This window comes from Solanum lycopersicum, chromosome 11, assembly GCF_036512215.1.
Source record: "Solanum lycopersicum chromosome 11, SLM_r2.1".
NCBI classification, from domain to species: Eukaryota; Viridiplantae; Streptophyta; class Magnoliopsida; order Solanales; family Solanaceae; genus Solanum; species Solanum lycopersicum.
The window spans coordinates 23,464,372-23,478,325 of NC_090810.1; the positions used below are offsets into that span (position 1 = coordinate 23,464,372).

General features: G+C 33.0%; 1 protein-coding gene across 1 annotated transcript; it reads left to right on the plus strand.

The window, feature by feature from the left end:
- Window positions 1-8,621: 8,621 nt before the first annotated feature.
- LOC101247284 (uncharacterized) lies at window positions 8,622-11,068 on the plus strand. The gene is made up of 3 exons (XM_004250585.5): window positions 8,622-9,095; window positions 10,047-10,324; window positions 10,444-11,068. The coding sequence occupies exons 1-3, from the start codon at window positions 8,991-8,993 to the stop codon at window positions 10,967-10,969; spliced, it is 909 nt and encodes a 302-aa protein (XP_004250633.2). The 5' UTR covers window positions 8,622-8,990; the 3' UTR covers window positions 10,970-11,068.
- The last annotated feature ends 2,886 nt before the right edge of the window (window positions 11,069-13,954 follow it).

Below are 13,954 nucleotides of genomic sequence, written 5' to 3' on the forward strand. Positions count from 1 at the left end.
TCCTTGAAGTTGGTTTTCAAGGACCATAATTAAGAAATTTGGGACTAAATTTTAGTCATGTTAATATTTTTGAAGCAAATCTTTATTGATTAGTAACTTACGTTTAAAAGGATAATAAGATTCATTCATTCAAAAAGACGAATTTTGTATTTCAAGAACTCAAGCTTTAAGAACACATGAAGAAGAACAATCTTCAAGTGTTGATGTTTTAAATGTTTATATTGTGCTGAAATTGTAGGATTCATTTCTCATCTACAAAGAGATGTATCAAGTTCTTTCTCGATTACTCGTTGTAGGAACACAATTAGAGTTAATTGTGTATTTGTGTGCCTTATGAATTGACGTCTATATTAATTAGAGATAGTTAATATAATGGGCAATTGATGCATTGTTTTGGCTCAATTAAGTTGTTACTTGCTGTGAGATTTAGTAATCTCTTGTGGTGTATTTGAAGTATGTATTCACTTTTACTTGTGATCACTGAAAATAATTGAAAATCTTATGTGACAGGTCGTAATTTTACTCCCTTGAGCAAGGGATTTCCACGTAAGTATAACACAATGTAAACCTTGCACATCTCAACAAGTACCATTATGGTCATCGCATAAATCCTTCTACAGAATCGAGCAAAAACAAGAGTATTAATTCGACTAATTCATATTCAGAGTTTGTTGGACATAGTCATAGCATTTTTTGGTTTTTCAATTAACCAGTCAACACGACAAAGAAGAATTCGTTAATGAAGGAAACACTTCATAAGAAGAAGAAGAAGAAACGCAGCTAAGAAGAAGAAGGAGAAGAAAGTATTGTATATTTTTCTGAAAAATTGTGTATAGACATGTACAATGAATGAGCTTATTTATATAGCTATTTTTCCACTAACTAACTAATAACAAACTTATCTAACTAACAAAGGGATAAGTTTGTTATAACTACCATTATGTAAAAGACTGTTTTACCCTTTTATTATTTCTAAATTGCATAGCCTTTCTATATTACAACACTCCCCTTCAAGCTAGGAGGTGCAAAGATATTCAAAACCCCTAGCTTGGATAACAAGTGTTCATGTTGAAGTCTAGATAACCCTTTTGTCAATACATCAGCTGGTTGTTCCTTGGTAGAAATATATTCAACTTTAATCAGCCCCTTTTGTAGTTTTTCTATTATGAAATGACAATCGATTTCAATGTGCTTGGTCCTTTCATGATAAACTGGATTAGCAGCTATCTGAATAGCAGCCTTACTATCAACTATATATATGAACTGGTATTTGAATCTTAGTGCCTACTTCTTTCAACAATCCCAGCAGCCACACCAATTCTGAGACAGTTGAAGCCAGACTTCTATACTCAGCTTCAGCTGAGCTTCTTGACACTATTTTTTGCTTCTTTGCCTTCCATGATATTAAGGATTGCCCAATCTTAATCATATACCCTATCACAGACTTCCTAGTGAGTGGACAAGATGCCCAATCTGCATCACAGAATGCAGTAACTTGTCCATCCGAATCACTTTCTAATAACAATCCTTGACCAGGTTGTTTCTTCAAATATCTGATCACCCTTAATGCAGCATCAAGATGAGACCTTTTTGGTTGCTGTAAAAATTGACTTAATGTCTGTGTACTAAAAGATATATCTGGTCTTGTCATATTCAAATACAACAACTTGCCTATTATTTTCTGATATGCTGTCTGATCAACCAAAGGATCATCTGATTCTTCTTGTTCCTTGTTCACATGCTCATCATATAGTTTAGATGTTAGTTTGACATTGATATCAATAGGTGTTCCTGCATGCTTAGCTGCAGTCAATCCAACCTCAGCAATAAGTTCCAGAGTATACTTTCTTTGATGCATTAATATACCAGCTGCTGATCTGGTAAATTCAATGCCTAGAAAGTATTTTAATTCTCCTAAATCTTTCATCTTGAATACTTGTTGTAAAGCCTTCTTTGTGTCTTCTATTAGCTTCAGACTGCTGCCAGTAATTAGCATATCATCCACATACACCAACACTAATATAGTTCCTTGTTCTGACTGATTGATAAACAAGGAATAATCATGTTGGCTTTGTTTGAACTTGAGATTGCTAAGAGCTTCAGTCAACTTTTGATTCCACTGCCTTGGAGCTTGTTTCAAACCATATAGAGACTTTGTTAGTCTACATACTTTCTCCCCTTGACTGACAAATCCCTGAGGTAGCTGCATATAAATTTCATCATGTAAATCACCTTGAAGAAAAGCATTGAATACATCCATTTGATGGATATGCCAATGCCTAGCTGCTGCAAGAGAGACAACAGTTCTAACTGTCACCATTTTAACCACAGGTGAGAAAGTTTCCTTGTAATCTATTCCTTCTTGTTGAGAATAACCTTTGGCCACTAGCCTTGCTTTGAATCTCTCTATCTCCCCTGATGAGTTGTATTTGACTTTTAAATCCATCTACATCCAATAGCCTTTTTCCCTTTAGGTAAATCAGTTAGCTCCCAAGTATGATTACTTTCAAGTGCTTGAATTTCATTCTGCATATCTTCTATCCACCTTTCATCATGAATTGCTTCTAGATAGGAATTAGGTTCCTTAACAACAGAATTAGCTGCAATATAACTTTGATATGTAGGTGAAAGATGAGCATATCTCATGTAATTTCCTAAAGAATATATGACATCTTTGTTAACAGTCAAAGACACAAAGTCTTTCATCCAAGTTGGTTTAAGCTTCTGTCTGACAGATCTCCTGACATTAGTAAGAGTTGCAGTCTCTTGACTTACCTCATTATCAACAGTTGGAGACTCTGAATGATCTACCTCATAAAAATAAGACATAGTAGGAGTCTCATGAGACACATTAGTAAGAGAACATCTGGAAACCTTAGAACTTGTACACTGTAAATCATCACTTAGCATATCTGATACTTGCATAGGATTCACAAACACTTTTTCTTGTATTAAATGATCCATCTTTGCAAAAGGAAATAAGTCTTCTCTAAACACCACATCTCTACTTGTGAAAAATGATTTATCAGTGAGATCAAGAAGTATATATCCCTTTTGTATTCCTGAATAACCCATGAGAACTGCTGGTCTTGATCTAGGCATCAACTTATCATGTTCTGTAAGAAGTTTAGCAAAACATAAACATCCTAGAGTTTTGACATGAGATACAGATGGTTTACTCCCATACAACCTTTCATAAGGAGTATCAAACTTTAGTACACTGCTTGGTAACCTATTAATAATATATGCAGCAGATACGAGGCAATGACCCCAATATCTAATAGGAATGTGAGCTTGAATTCTTAAAGCTCTGGTAATTTCAAGTAAGTGTCTATGCTTCCTCTCAGCAACTCCATTTTTCTGAGGAGTATATGGACATGATCTTTGATGTAAGATTCCCAACTCTGCAAATAACTTGTGACAACCTGAGTTTACAAACTCAGTACCATTATCAGTCCTTAAAACCTTAACTCTTTTCCCAAACTGAGTTTGAACAAATTTCAGAAATGTTTGAATAGAACTACACACAGCAGACTTATGAGAGAGCAAAAACAACCAAGTTACCCTTGAGAAATCATCCACAATTGTAAGAAAATATTTCTTGCCATCAATAGTAGTTGTGTTATAAGGACCCCAAAGATCAACATGAAGTAGCTCAAAACAAGCAGTACTTTTAATACTACTTTTAGGAAATACATTCCTTGTTTGTTTAGCATATGGACATACAAGACACTTAGAAATTCTACAAGCACTTTGCTTATTCACTGAAAACATTCTAGACAAAACTGTTGATGATACATGACCTAATCTTTTATGCCATAACTCCATGTCTGCTTCCTTGACATCATGAGCAGCAAATGCAATCTCAACTTCTTTTTCTTGACCAGTACACTAAGTGGTTAAGTGCTTTATTAGTAAGTACAATCCTCCTTCCTCCTTACCAACTTCTTTCACCTTCCCACTGTAGAGTTCCTGGAAGACACAAAAATGAGGAAAGAAGGTAACAGAACAACCTTGTTCCTTAGTAATCTGACTAACTGATAACAAGTTATACTTGAACTCAGGTATGTGAAGCACATTTGATATAAACCTTCTTGGTGACAAACTACAAGAACCAAGGTGAGACACCTGAGTAGTAGTACCATTAGGCAGATATACAGGCTTAGAGACTTCAAGTTCATGCACAGTATTTTTATTCAACATATTCAAACTGGACACCATATGGTTTGTTGCACCAGTATCTATAATCCACATGTTACTGTGTTCAGAAACAAAAAATGTTTTACTTGTAGTGTTTGCAGTATTACACACAGCAGGCTCAGACTTTTGTTGAACCATTTTTAGAATGTGATCATATTGATCCTTTGTAAATGTACAATCTTGAAGCAACTGTTGAACCTCTTTCTCTGCAGCACTTACTGTTCTATTAACACTTGTAGTTTCTGATGGAGATTGATGCTGCTCAGATATATTTTCCCATCCTGGTGGAGGAACATTGGTGTTCATTCCATAGGTAAGATTTGCATGTGTTAATGGTGTGTGATTATAGTTGATGTTTCCAGTAGTACCATATGCAGAAGAAGTTCCTTGAACCTTTCTTTTGGATTTAAAATCAGGAGGATAACCTACAATCTTGTAGCAGAACTCTTTGCTGTGACCCTTACACTTGCAAAAATCACATATCAACAGAGTATTCCTTTTAATTTTCTGACTTACACTTGAACTACTACTTGCCTTAGAATACAAAGCAACTGATGATTCCAATGCAGCAGAGATATCATTAACACCATTAACTACAGCCTTTTGATTCTCATCACCAACTATCATAGCATAGGCATAGTTGATTGATGGTAGTGGATCCATCATCAAGATTTGGCTTCTTGCTTCATGAGAGGATTCATTTAATCCCATTAGAAATTGATACAACTTCTGCCTATTCATATGAGCAACAAAACCTTTGGATATTTCACAATTACAACAAGGAGATGGCACCAGCACCTCAAACTCATCCCACAAACTTTTCAGTCTTGTATAATACATGGAAACAGAAACGGTACCCTGTTGTAATGTAGTAATATTTTTGTGCAAACTATAGGTTCTAGAGCCATCTACTCTATCAAACCTTTCCTTTAAATCAGTCCAAACATCAAAAGCACTAGAAGCAAATGCAATACCACTTAGTAAACTCTTGGATACAACATTCATTAACCAAGATAGGACAATAGCATGCACTCTTTCCCATTGCCCCCACATTTCTTTACCAAACTCTTCCTTTCTAGCAGTTCCATCAATTAAGCCTATTTTTATTTCTTCCTAGTAGAGCTATTTTCATAGATCGAATCCACAAAGTATAATTCTCAACACCATTTAGCTGAAATGAAATAATACTCATACCACTAACATCAGTAGGATTAAGAAACAAAGGATGATTATAATCGATATCTTGACTCTGCCCAGAACTAACATGTGATCTGCTTTGAGTCGTATCTGCATTCTCATCCTCAACTGCCATCTGAAATACAACAGTCAACTCTTGGACTTGAAATTGAAACAATTACTGAAACTCAAAACCTTTTCAACAAAACTCCTGTGAATCTATGAACCAGTAGCTGATTCTTTGATTCTATGGATTTTCCAGCAATAAACGTCTGTGAATCTTATGAATCAACAAGTTTCTTTGATTCTATGGATTCTCCAGCTTCATCAATGTTTACTGAGAAGCAGTGGCTCTGATACCATGTTCGTTAATGAAGGAAACACTTCATAGGAAGAAGAAGAAGAAACGCAGCTAAGAAGAAGGAGAAGAAAGTATTGTATATTTTTCTGAAAAATTGTGTATAGACATGTACAATGAATGGGCTTATTTATATAGCTCTTTTTCCACTAGCTAACTAATAACAAACTTATCTAACTAACAAAGGGATAAGTTTGTTATAACTACCATTATGTAAAAGACTGTTTTACCCTTTTATTATTTCTAAATTGCATAGCCTTTCTATATTACAACATGATGTTATAAGAAGAATAAAAATGAACGTGACAATGAATTCGTTCCTCCTAGTCCAAATAGACAGGATAAAAAATAGCCGAAATTTATATGATGACCTTGTAAGTTTCTTATTCTTTCTTTCATCTTCTTTGATGAAGTGATTTATACGTTATTTTGACAAAAAAATTATTTGGTGCTTCAAGGTGTTAAATTTTTGAATTAATATACATGAAAAATTATTAAGGTTGTGTAATTTTTAAAAATTGGCTGGTAAATGAAAAAATAGGTCTTAAAAATGGTGGGTCTATACGTAATGCTTCTCCAACTCATTACAGAATAATATTTTGAATGCTCCAAGGCGTCAAATTCATGTGTTTGTACATAACGAAAAATTGAAAAAGTTGTGTAATTCATTAAGTTTTGGCTGGTAAATGCAAAATGAGTTTTAAAATGATGGGACTATACATAATGCCTTTTCAACTCATTGCGGATATTCGCATAAAGTTTTTTTTAAAAAAAATAATTGGGTGCTTCAAGGCATCAATCCATGAGCCAATACACACGAAAAATTGGAAAAATATCACAATTCCTAAAATTAAAGTTGACTAAAAAATTTGAAATACTCTAAAAATGGTGGGACTATATGTAATACGTAAAAAATTAAGATGCTCTAAGGCGCCTTATCCACGGGAAAAGTCGGAAAAATTGCGTAATTCCTAAAAATTTGATGGTAAATACGTGAATATGCCTTAAATGGTTAGACTATACGCAATGTTTCCCCAACTCATAACGGAGGTTCTCATAAAGTTTATTTAGAAAAAAAATTGGGTACTCCAAGGCGCCTTCAATGACTAATACACACGAAAAATTGGAAAAGTCATGTAATTTATATAGTTTCTTGATAATGTGAAAAGACTTTAAATATTGTGGAACTATATGTAATGTTTTTCCAACGTATCAAGGATATCCACATAGCGACAATATTCTAGGCTTTTGTGGCGACTGTTGTCGCCGCTAAAGGTCTAGTTATCTTGTAATAAATTTTAGTTAGCAACGCTTAAGTGAAAGGATTAGTCTCAGATGGCTTGTTACATCACTAAAATATTATGATATTAGTCTCAGATGGCTTGTTACATCACTAAAAAATTATGATATTAACTCTTGAGGATATTTATGATTTTTTAGAACCAGAAATTAATTTAGAATTTGAAGAAGACGGGTGACCATTTTGAGGGATAACTTTGCCTCTTTATGAAAAAGGCAACTACTTTATTGAAGGACCACAATTATTTTAGCAATAATATATATAAATATGCTTTGCAATATATATATATATATATATATATATATATATATATATATATATGAAAAAAAAAGTTATTAGAAGAAATTTGATATATCTAGTGTATTATATTGTAAAAAAATTTAAATCTATTGATTATATGAATTACTGATTAATAAATAATTATCAAAAGAATCTAATGATAAAAAAAATATAATTTTGCATCTCAAAAATTTTAAAAAATCAACTTTATAAAAAAATATTATTTTTTTCTTAAAAGTTTAAGGTCTGGGATTTGATTTTGTCTCAGACCACATGTGTGTTTGAGTCGTTGCTGATCATTGTACGTAAGATAAGATCTAAAATATTATAATTGATTTTGCTATTTACTTACTAAGAATGGTGATTTCAGTTGAAAAAAAGAAGAGTGGAAGAAACGGGTTTTGTCGGCTGGTAAGTTCGAGCGCATACTGTGTTTTTTGTGAAATTAAGATGCTTGCAATTGGAACCTTTAGATTATTTTTTTAATTGTAAAATAAGAAGTAAAAAACAAGCTGCATTTTTTAAAACATTTTTAAAAAACGTTAACCCCAGTGCTTTTCAATTTTAAAAGGAATGAATGTTGCAATTGGGAATCGATTCAGTGTAAAACAAACACTCAAACCTGTGAGGCATCCAGTCATTTGTGTTCATAGGTTCCTTCAGTTGCTATTTGATATATTTTACGAACTAATTTAAAGACGTCAAAAAGTTTAAGGTAATTCATACTATTTGTTAATAATTTTAAAAGTTGAGCTCAAGATAATTTTAATTGGATTCAATTTTAACTCATTCAAGTCCTAATCTCTTTAAGAGAATCTTTAATTGAGCTCAATCTAATATCTAATTTCAATTCGTTTTATGACTCTTTATTTGCATTAGTGTAATGTTCATTTCTATATTAAAATTATAAATTATTATCTATTTTATATCTTATACGATTTATCTATCCATCTTTTTAAAAAACTTTCTTTAGTTCAAATTCATATTATAGTTATAAAACTTAAATAACAATATATTAAAATTATTGAATTAAGTGGAAAAAATTAGACGGGTCAAGACTCAACCTGTTTTTTAAGTTCACTGAAGTCCAATCCATGACCAACCTAATTTTTACTTCAACTTATTTTAATATCTATAATTTCAACTGAACCCGCCCATTTAACACCCCCTTGAATATACAAGTAGATATATCGAACTTTTCAGATAACCACGGATTCTGATGACCCATTTTTTAACTTATTAAATTCGCCCCTTCTTAGGATAACGGCGAAGTATTTATTATTTTACATAAGTGATCTATTTCGAGATGCTTTCCCATTTTATAATTTGTTGGGTTAGTTTAGATGCAGTTCTACTATTCCATCGGATAGCTATCACCGCACCAACACAATTATTATGCTTATCTTTATTGCAGAATGGTCATACTTTGTCGAACTCAAGCAGGCAAAATTTTAAATGTGTCGATGAGTGGAAAAAAAAGATATCATTTGTGAAATTATTTAGGATTGAGTTCCTTGTTGGCAAAGAAAGAAGATAAAACATATAGATATTTAACATTTGAGGCTCCAATTGTTGAAAGCAAAGATATTTTCTCCATTGTCCACTAGTTACTCCTTTTTCTTCTCTCTGTATTTGTCACATATCTTTACTTGATTAGCAGAAGACATAGTTGAAAGAATGGAGTCAGCCCTGGTGTGTTCAACCGCTCCAAGAACGACTACGAGCAGTCTCCTTAAAAAAAGAGAGACACCACTTGATGCTCCCTTTGGTCTTTCATTTTCGGTATGTTAATGATTAAATAATACGAATTCTCTTCTTTTATTTATTTATGCTCCATAGGCGGCATCCATAGCATCTTTAACTTTCCATAGACAAATGACTAAAATTCCAAGAAGCATATATACTATAATATTAGCAATCTATCACTATAAATTTCAACAATTTTTAATTTCAATTATAGCAAAATAAACTTTTTTATCCATGGCTAAGAATATCTCAGTTGCCTTGATTTTCATGGTGGTTACACTTAGCTTCTATGTCAGCACAAGCGAGTCGATTGAGAGTCATGTTGAAACTCCGGGAACCATTGAGTCGAGCTTCTTACCCAAAACATACTCTGTGAATTTAAGCTTACCAAGAACAAGAAATTTGCTAACTATGGTTGAATGTCCTTGTCCTGATTGCTCTTGCATGACTAGTTCTATTACTGAGATGTCCTTGCCCTGATTGTTCCTGTATGTCTGTCTGACTAAACAAGACCACAAGATTGGAAACTCCAATGTCAGTGAAGGTTTTCGAAAACAAACTAAAATGTTAGACCGTCTTTTGTGTACGAATAAATTGTGGTTCTTGATTGTTGTAACACAAAATAAAGATTGCCTCAGAAGCTATAAATAAATAACAGTGCCTCATGTTTTATTAGTTTCATGAATTGGTTATATGTTTAGCTTCTTGTTGTTGAGACCCATAATAGAAAACTTGTATTACCGTCGAGATAACAAGAGGAAGAATTAGTTAAAAACTCTGCTGTTCTGAAAAAAAGTAGTAATCTTCTAATTAAAAGCTCAGTTGTTCTAAAAATCTCCATTCGTCGTTCCATATTTCTTAGTAGATTCAAAGAATACAAATACATTAACAAAGTAATAGTGTCTTTCTAAGTTGTATTTGAGTTGCTTAAAATTATTTGATGATTCTCGATAAAGGGCTGACTGTCGTGTTTCAGTTATTGTCCAGAGAAACTATGTCAAGTGTTGGGGTATTTCGTTATCCTTGAGAAAGACTAAGAAATACAAAGTCTTTAATTGCAATGTGAAAGTAGAGGATGAGGCTTGTGAACTAGTTAACGGAGTTGAGCTTTCCATTGGGGATGGAGTTGATAGCATTGATGCTTATCTCTGTAATGCTGTAAAGAACAACAATGGTACTGGCATTTTGCTCTTATCTGATATCTTTGGATTTGAGGACTCATTTACGAGAGATTTTTCATACCGTGTTGCATGCAATGGATACAAGTAAGTCATCGTATACCTTCTCTATTTATAAAAAAAGGTGTTTCCTTTGGTTATCATACTTCATAACATGTGCAAAAGAATCAACCAAGCTCGAGGTCATGAATTGAATGATTTTGCAGTGTTCTGGTACCAGATATGTTCCGTGGAAATCCATGGAGAAAGGATGAATCCAAAGCTTTGTTTGAGCAATGGATTGGTAGTGTAGACAAACAACAGGTTGTGAGAGACATTTTCACATCGACTAAATGGATGGCCAATGAGTTTGTGGCTGCAGGAATATCAAAGAAGTTTGGAGTGATTGGATTTTGCTTTGGCGGTGGCGTGTTAATAGACATATTGGCTCAAGATAAGGGTAGTGAGTTTGGTGTTGGGATCTCATTCTATGGTACACGGATCGACTTATCTGTTACTAGCAAGATTGAGGTACCTCTACTACTTATTGCTGGTGACAGTGATCCACTTTGTCCTGTGAATGTGTTGAAGGAGGTTGAAAATAACGCGAATGGTTGCAAAATGGCGATTTTTGAGGGAAGGGGTCATGATTTTGCCCATCGACCTCAATCCTTAGAAGACGATAAAGATGCAGAAGAGGCATTCTTGATGATGAGAAACTGGCTGCATGATGGACTACATTCTGAAAATTGATACTCATTCTGTGAATAGTCAATCTGTTGTGTGATGAAATGCAATTTGAAACTTCCTTTCTTTAGTCTTATAAAGTATAAGAAATCTCATTTTCAACAACAGTCGTAACTATTGATCACTAACAACAAATAGCACAATAACTTAATAGTTGTTGTAGGTGGATGAGGTGGTAGGTATCTCGTAGTCAGGGTGTGAAAGCTCATCTGAACACCTCAGTCATAAAAAACAAAAAATAGAAGCAGGATTGTCAACTGCCTTGTACATTAACAAAGAAGAAACAATTTTTTATAGGACGGATTGATTCTTATCATTTGATGATTTGAAAGGCTATAAAAAACAATAATAGTACTGGCATTTTCTCTCTTTAAAAGGTGCAATCTTCTTTGTCGTATTTCATTCCATCATGTGCAAGAAAGTGATTCAAACAAGCAACATGAGTTGTGAACATGTCTAGGCATTTGGTTTAAATTTTTCAAATGATGTAAGAAATGGTTATTTTAGAGAATTTGTACATCTTGCTCTGATTAGCAATTATTTGTACACACTTCTGATTATAACCAATTGAAAAAGTTTGACAGTATTCTTGCAAATATGCATAAGTTAATATTGTGGCATATATGTAAACTACTTTTGCTGGTGTGAGTAGAAGAATGACATGAACTTTGATAAGTTGGTACTCACACTTTCTGATATTCTCCAAGAGAATAGGCATATTGTAGCTATTAATTTTGGCGACAATTTTCTGGTCCAAAAAAATATCTGTTATCTTTTAGATTATTCGAAAAGAGGCCAGGGATGATTTAATTATTCAAGAATTGTAGGCCCTTTACTACCCCTGTAGCAGCTGTTATACGTTGTGTATAGGTTTTTGTTGTAATTCTTATGTCATTTTAGTGTGAATATAGTGCAATTGTTTTCATGTAATTCTGATTTTGATGGGCTAATTTTCGAGTGTTTTTTATGCTATTTGATAATAGAAATTAGTTTGTTTTGAGGTTCATCTATTCCAAAAATGTGTGAGTTCAAGCATGATCTTTATTCTGCAATTCAAACGAGTTTAAAATTATAGATCTAAGTTAATTACTACAATTTATAAACAACACTTCATAGGCCAACTAATATAAGTTGCACTGTCTTCCTTTCATTGCATTTTTCTTGCAACAATTATCTACTAATACAAGATATTAGAGTATTGTGTGCACATGGAAATCAAATCGACCATTTTGCTGCAAAAACGCAGTTCTTCCTGGAAAAATAATAGACATGTTCTTTAAGCTTAAAAACTTGTGTTTTTTTTTTTGCATTTTCCTTCAAAATTTATTTTGTTTCCTACCTTTAATGCTTTCTCATTTTTTCTAGTTATTATAGGAAAAATATGAAGAAGTATTACGAAAAATAGTGTTTCAGATGGATATTGATCAACGTGAAGCATATTACCAATCTGCATGGAAAGAAAAGAAAAGAAGAATATACAGACTTGGTCTAAAGCAGAAAATTACTATAGGAAGAATCTTTGTGGCTCATCATCATTACAACCTCCATTTTTTCAATCAACATCAATAACAGATATGGATGAGTTTGTAAAGCAAATGATGTTTGCACTAACTAGTCATCTTGTTCATATTATTGTTGAGCAGGTGCAAGCATCGATTACTCCATCCAGCAATCCATCAATTGTGAAACCCATAGTGCCTGCTGTTACTAATGTGGACGAAGTTGCTACCTAAATTTCAAGGGAAGATCGTATCCCTTAGTTCTCCAACAACTTTAATTTTTGATAAAGTCATATTTTTTGAAAACTACAAATTGTGTAGTAATATTTTGATGAACATAGTTTCATTTAAGAGTACTTGATATATTTATTCAAATATATTTAACCAAAAATATGTGATTTTGGAGTTTTCTATTTATATATTATAAATTGTTTGTGAGTATTATATTATATGAATGTTTGGTCATTGCTATGAAAGAATGTTGGGACGGATCAGCTACGAATTATTGAAGGCCTAATAAGTTGTAATAGAATATGTTGTGAAGGAAATTTCGTCGCAAATTTATCCAAAATGACAAAATGAATTATGAAATTAGCAACTAAACTATATAAATATAATTATGAATCAGTTCGTGGCTAACATGTGGCGACGAAAATGTTTCGTCACTATCGCGTCGCTAAACTTATGATGAAACTCATTTTTTATCTTAGAATTATGAAATTACCAACAAAATTATATAAGTATAATGATGACTAGGTCCGTCGCAATATGAAAATGTTTCGCCACTATGACGTCGCTAAATTTGTGACAGAACTAATTTTTTTGTCACTAAGAGCTTACTAACGAGCGTTATTGCAACAATCAATACTCCCTTGCTAATCTGTCACTAATCATGATTAGTGATAGATTTTCATTATATAGTGACGGATTGTGTCCGTCGCTAAACACTATTTTTTAGTAGTAAAACCTACTTATCCAGATACGATTAACCCTTACTTACAAGACACACAAGTTTTTCATGCATATGTTTTACCAGTAGTCGTTCCCCATTCATGTGGGGGATTGTTCGATTTTTGCAAAGTGTGTGGTTGGGAAAAAGAGAAGAGAATAATTGAAAAAAAAATGAGGGAACCGATTTGGAGGAAAAATGAAAAGTCATTAAGAGGAAAATGAAAAGTCATTTCTCCCATATCGGTAAAAGAAAGGAAAATTGTTGTCCTTATATTAGAAAACACTTACTTCACTTCTTAAAGAGCCAAGAAGAAGGTTCCCCCTTGCGCCGTCGTCACTCGCTCGACCTCGGCTTCGGATTGAAAAAAATTATTTAATCAATTTCTTTTCTCTTATAAATTAATTCAGAATTAATTTTTTTGCAATTTGAAATTTGCGTGCAACTATCATAACGGTCTAAATTCCAAAAAGTCGTTATTTTTCCAAAAGACACATTTTTTTGAAAAGTTGTTATTATTTCTAAAAGACACAACCTTCTGAA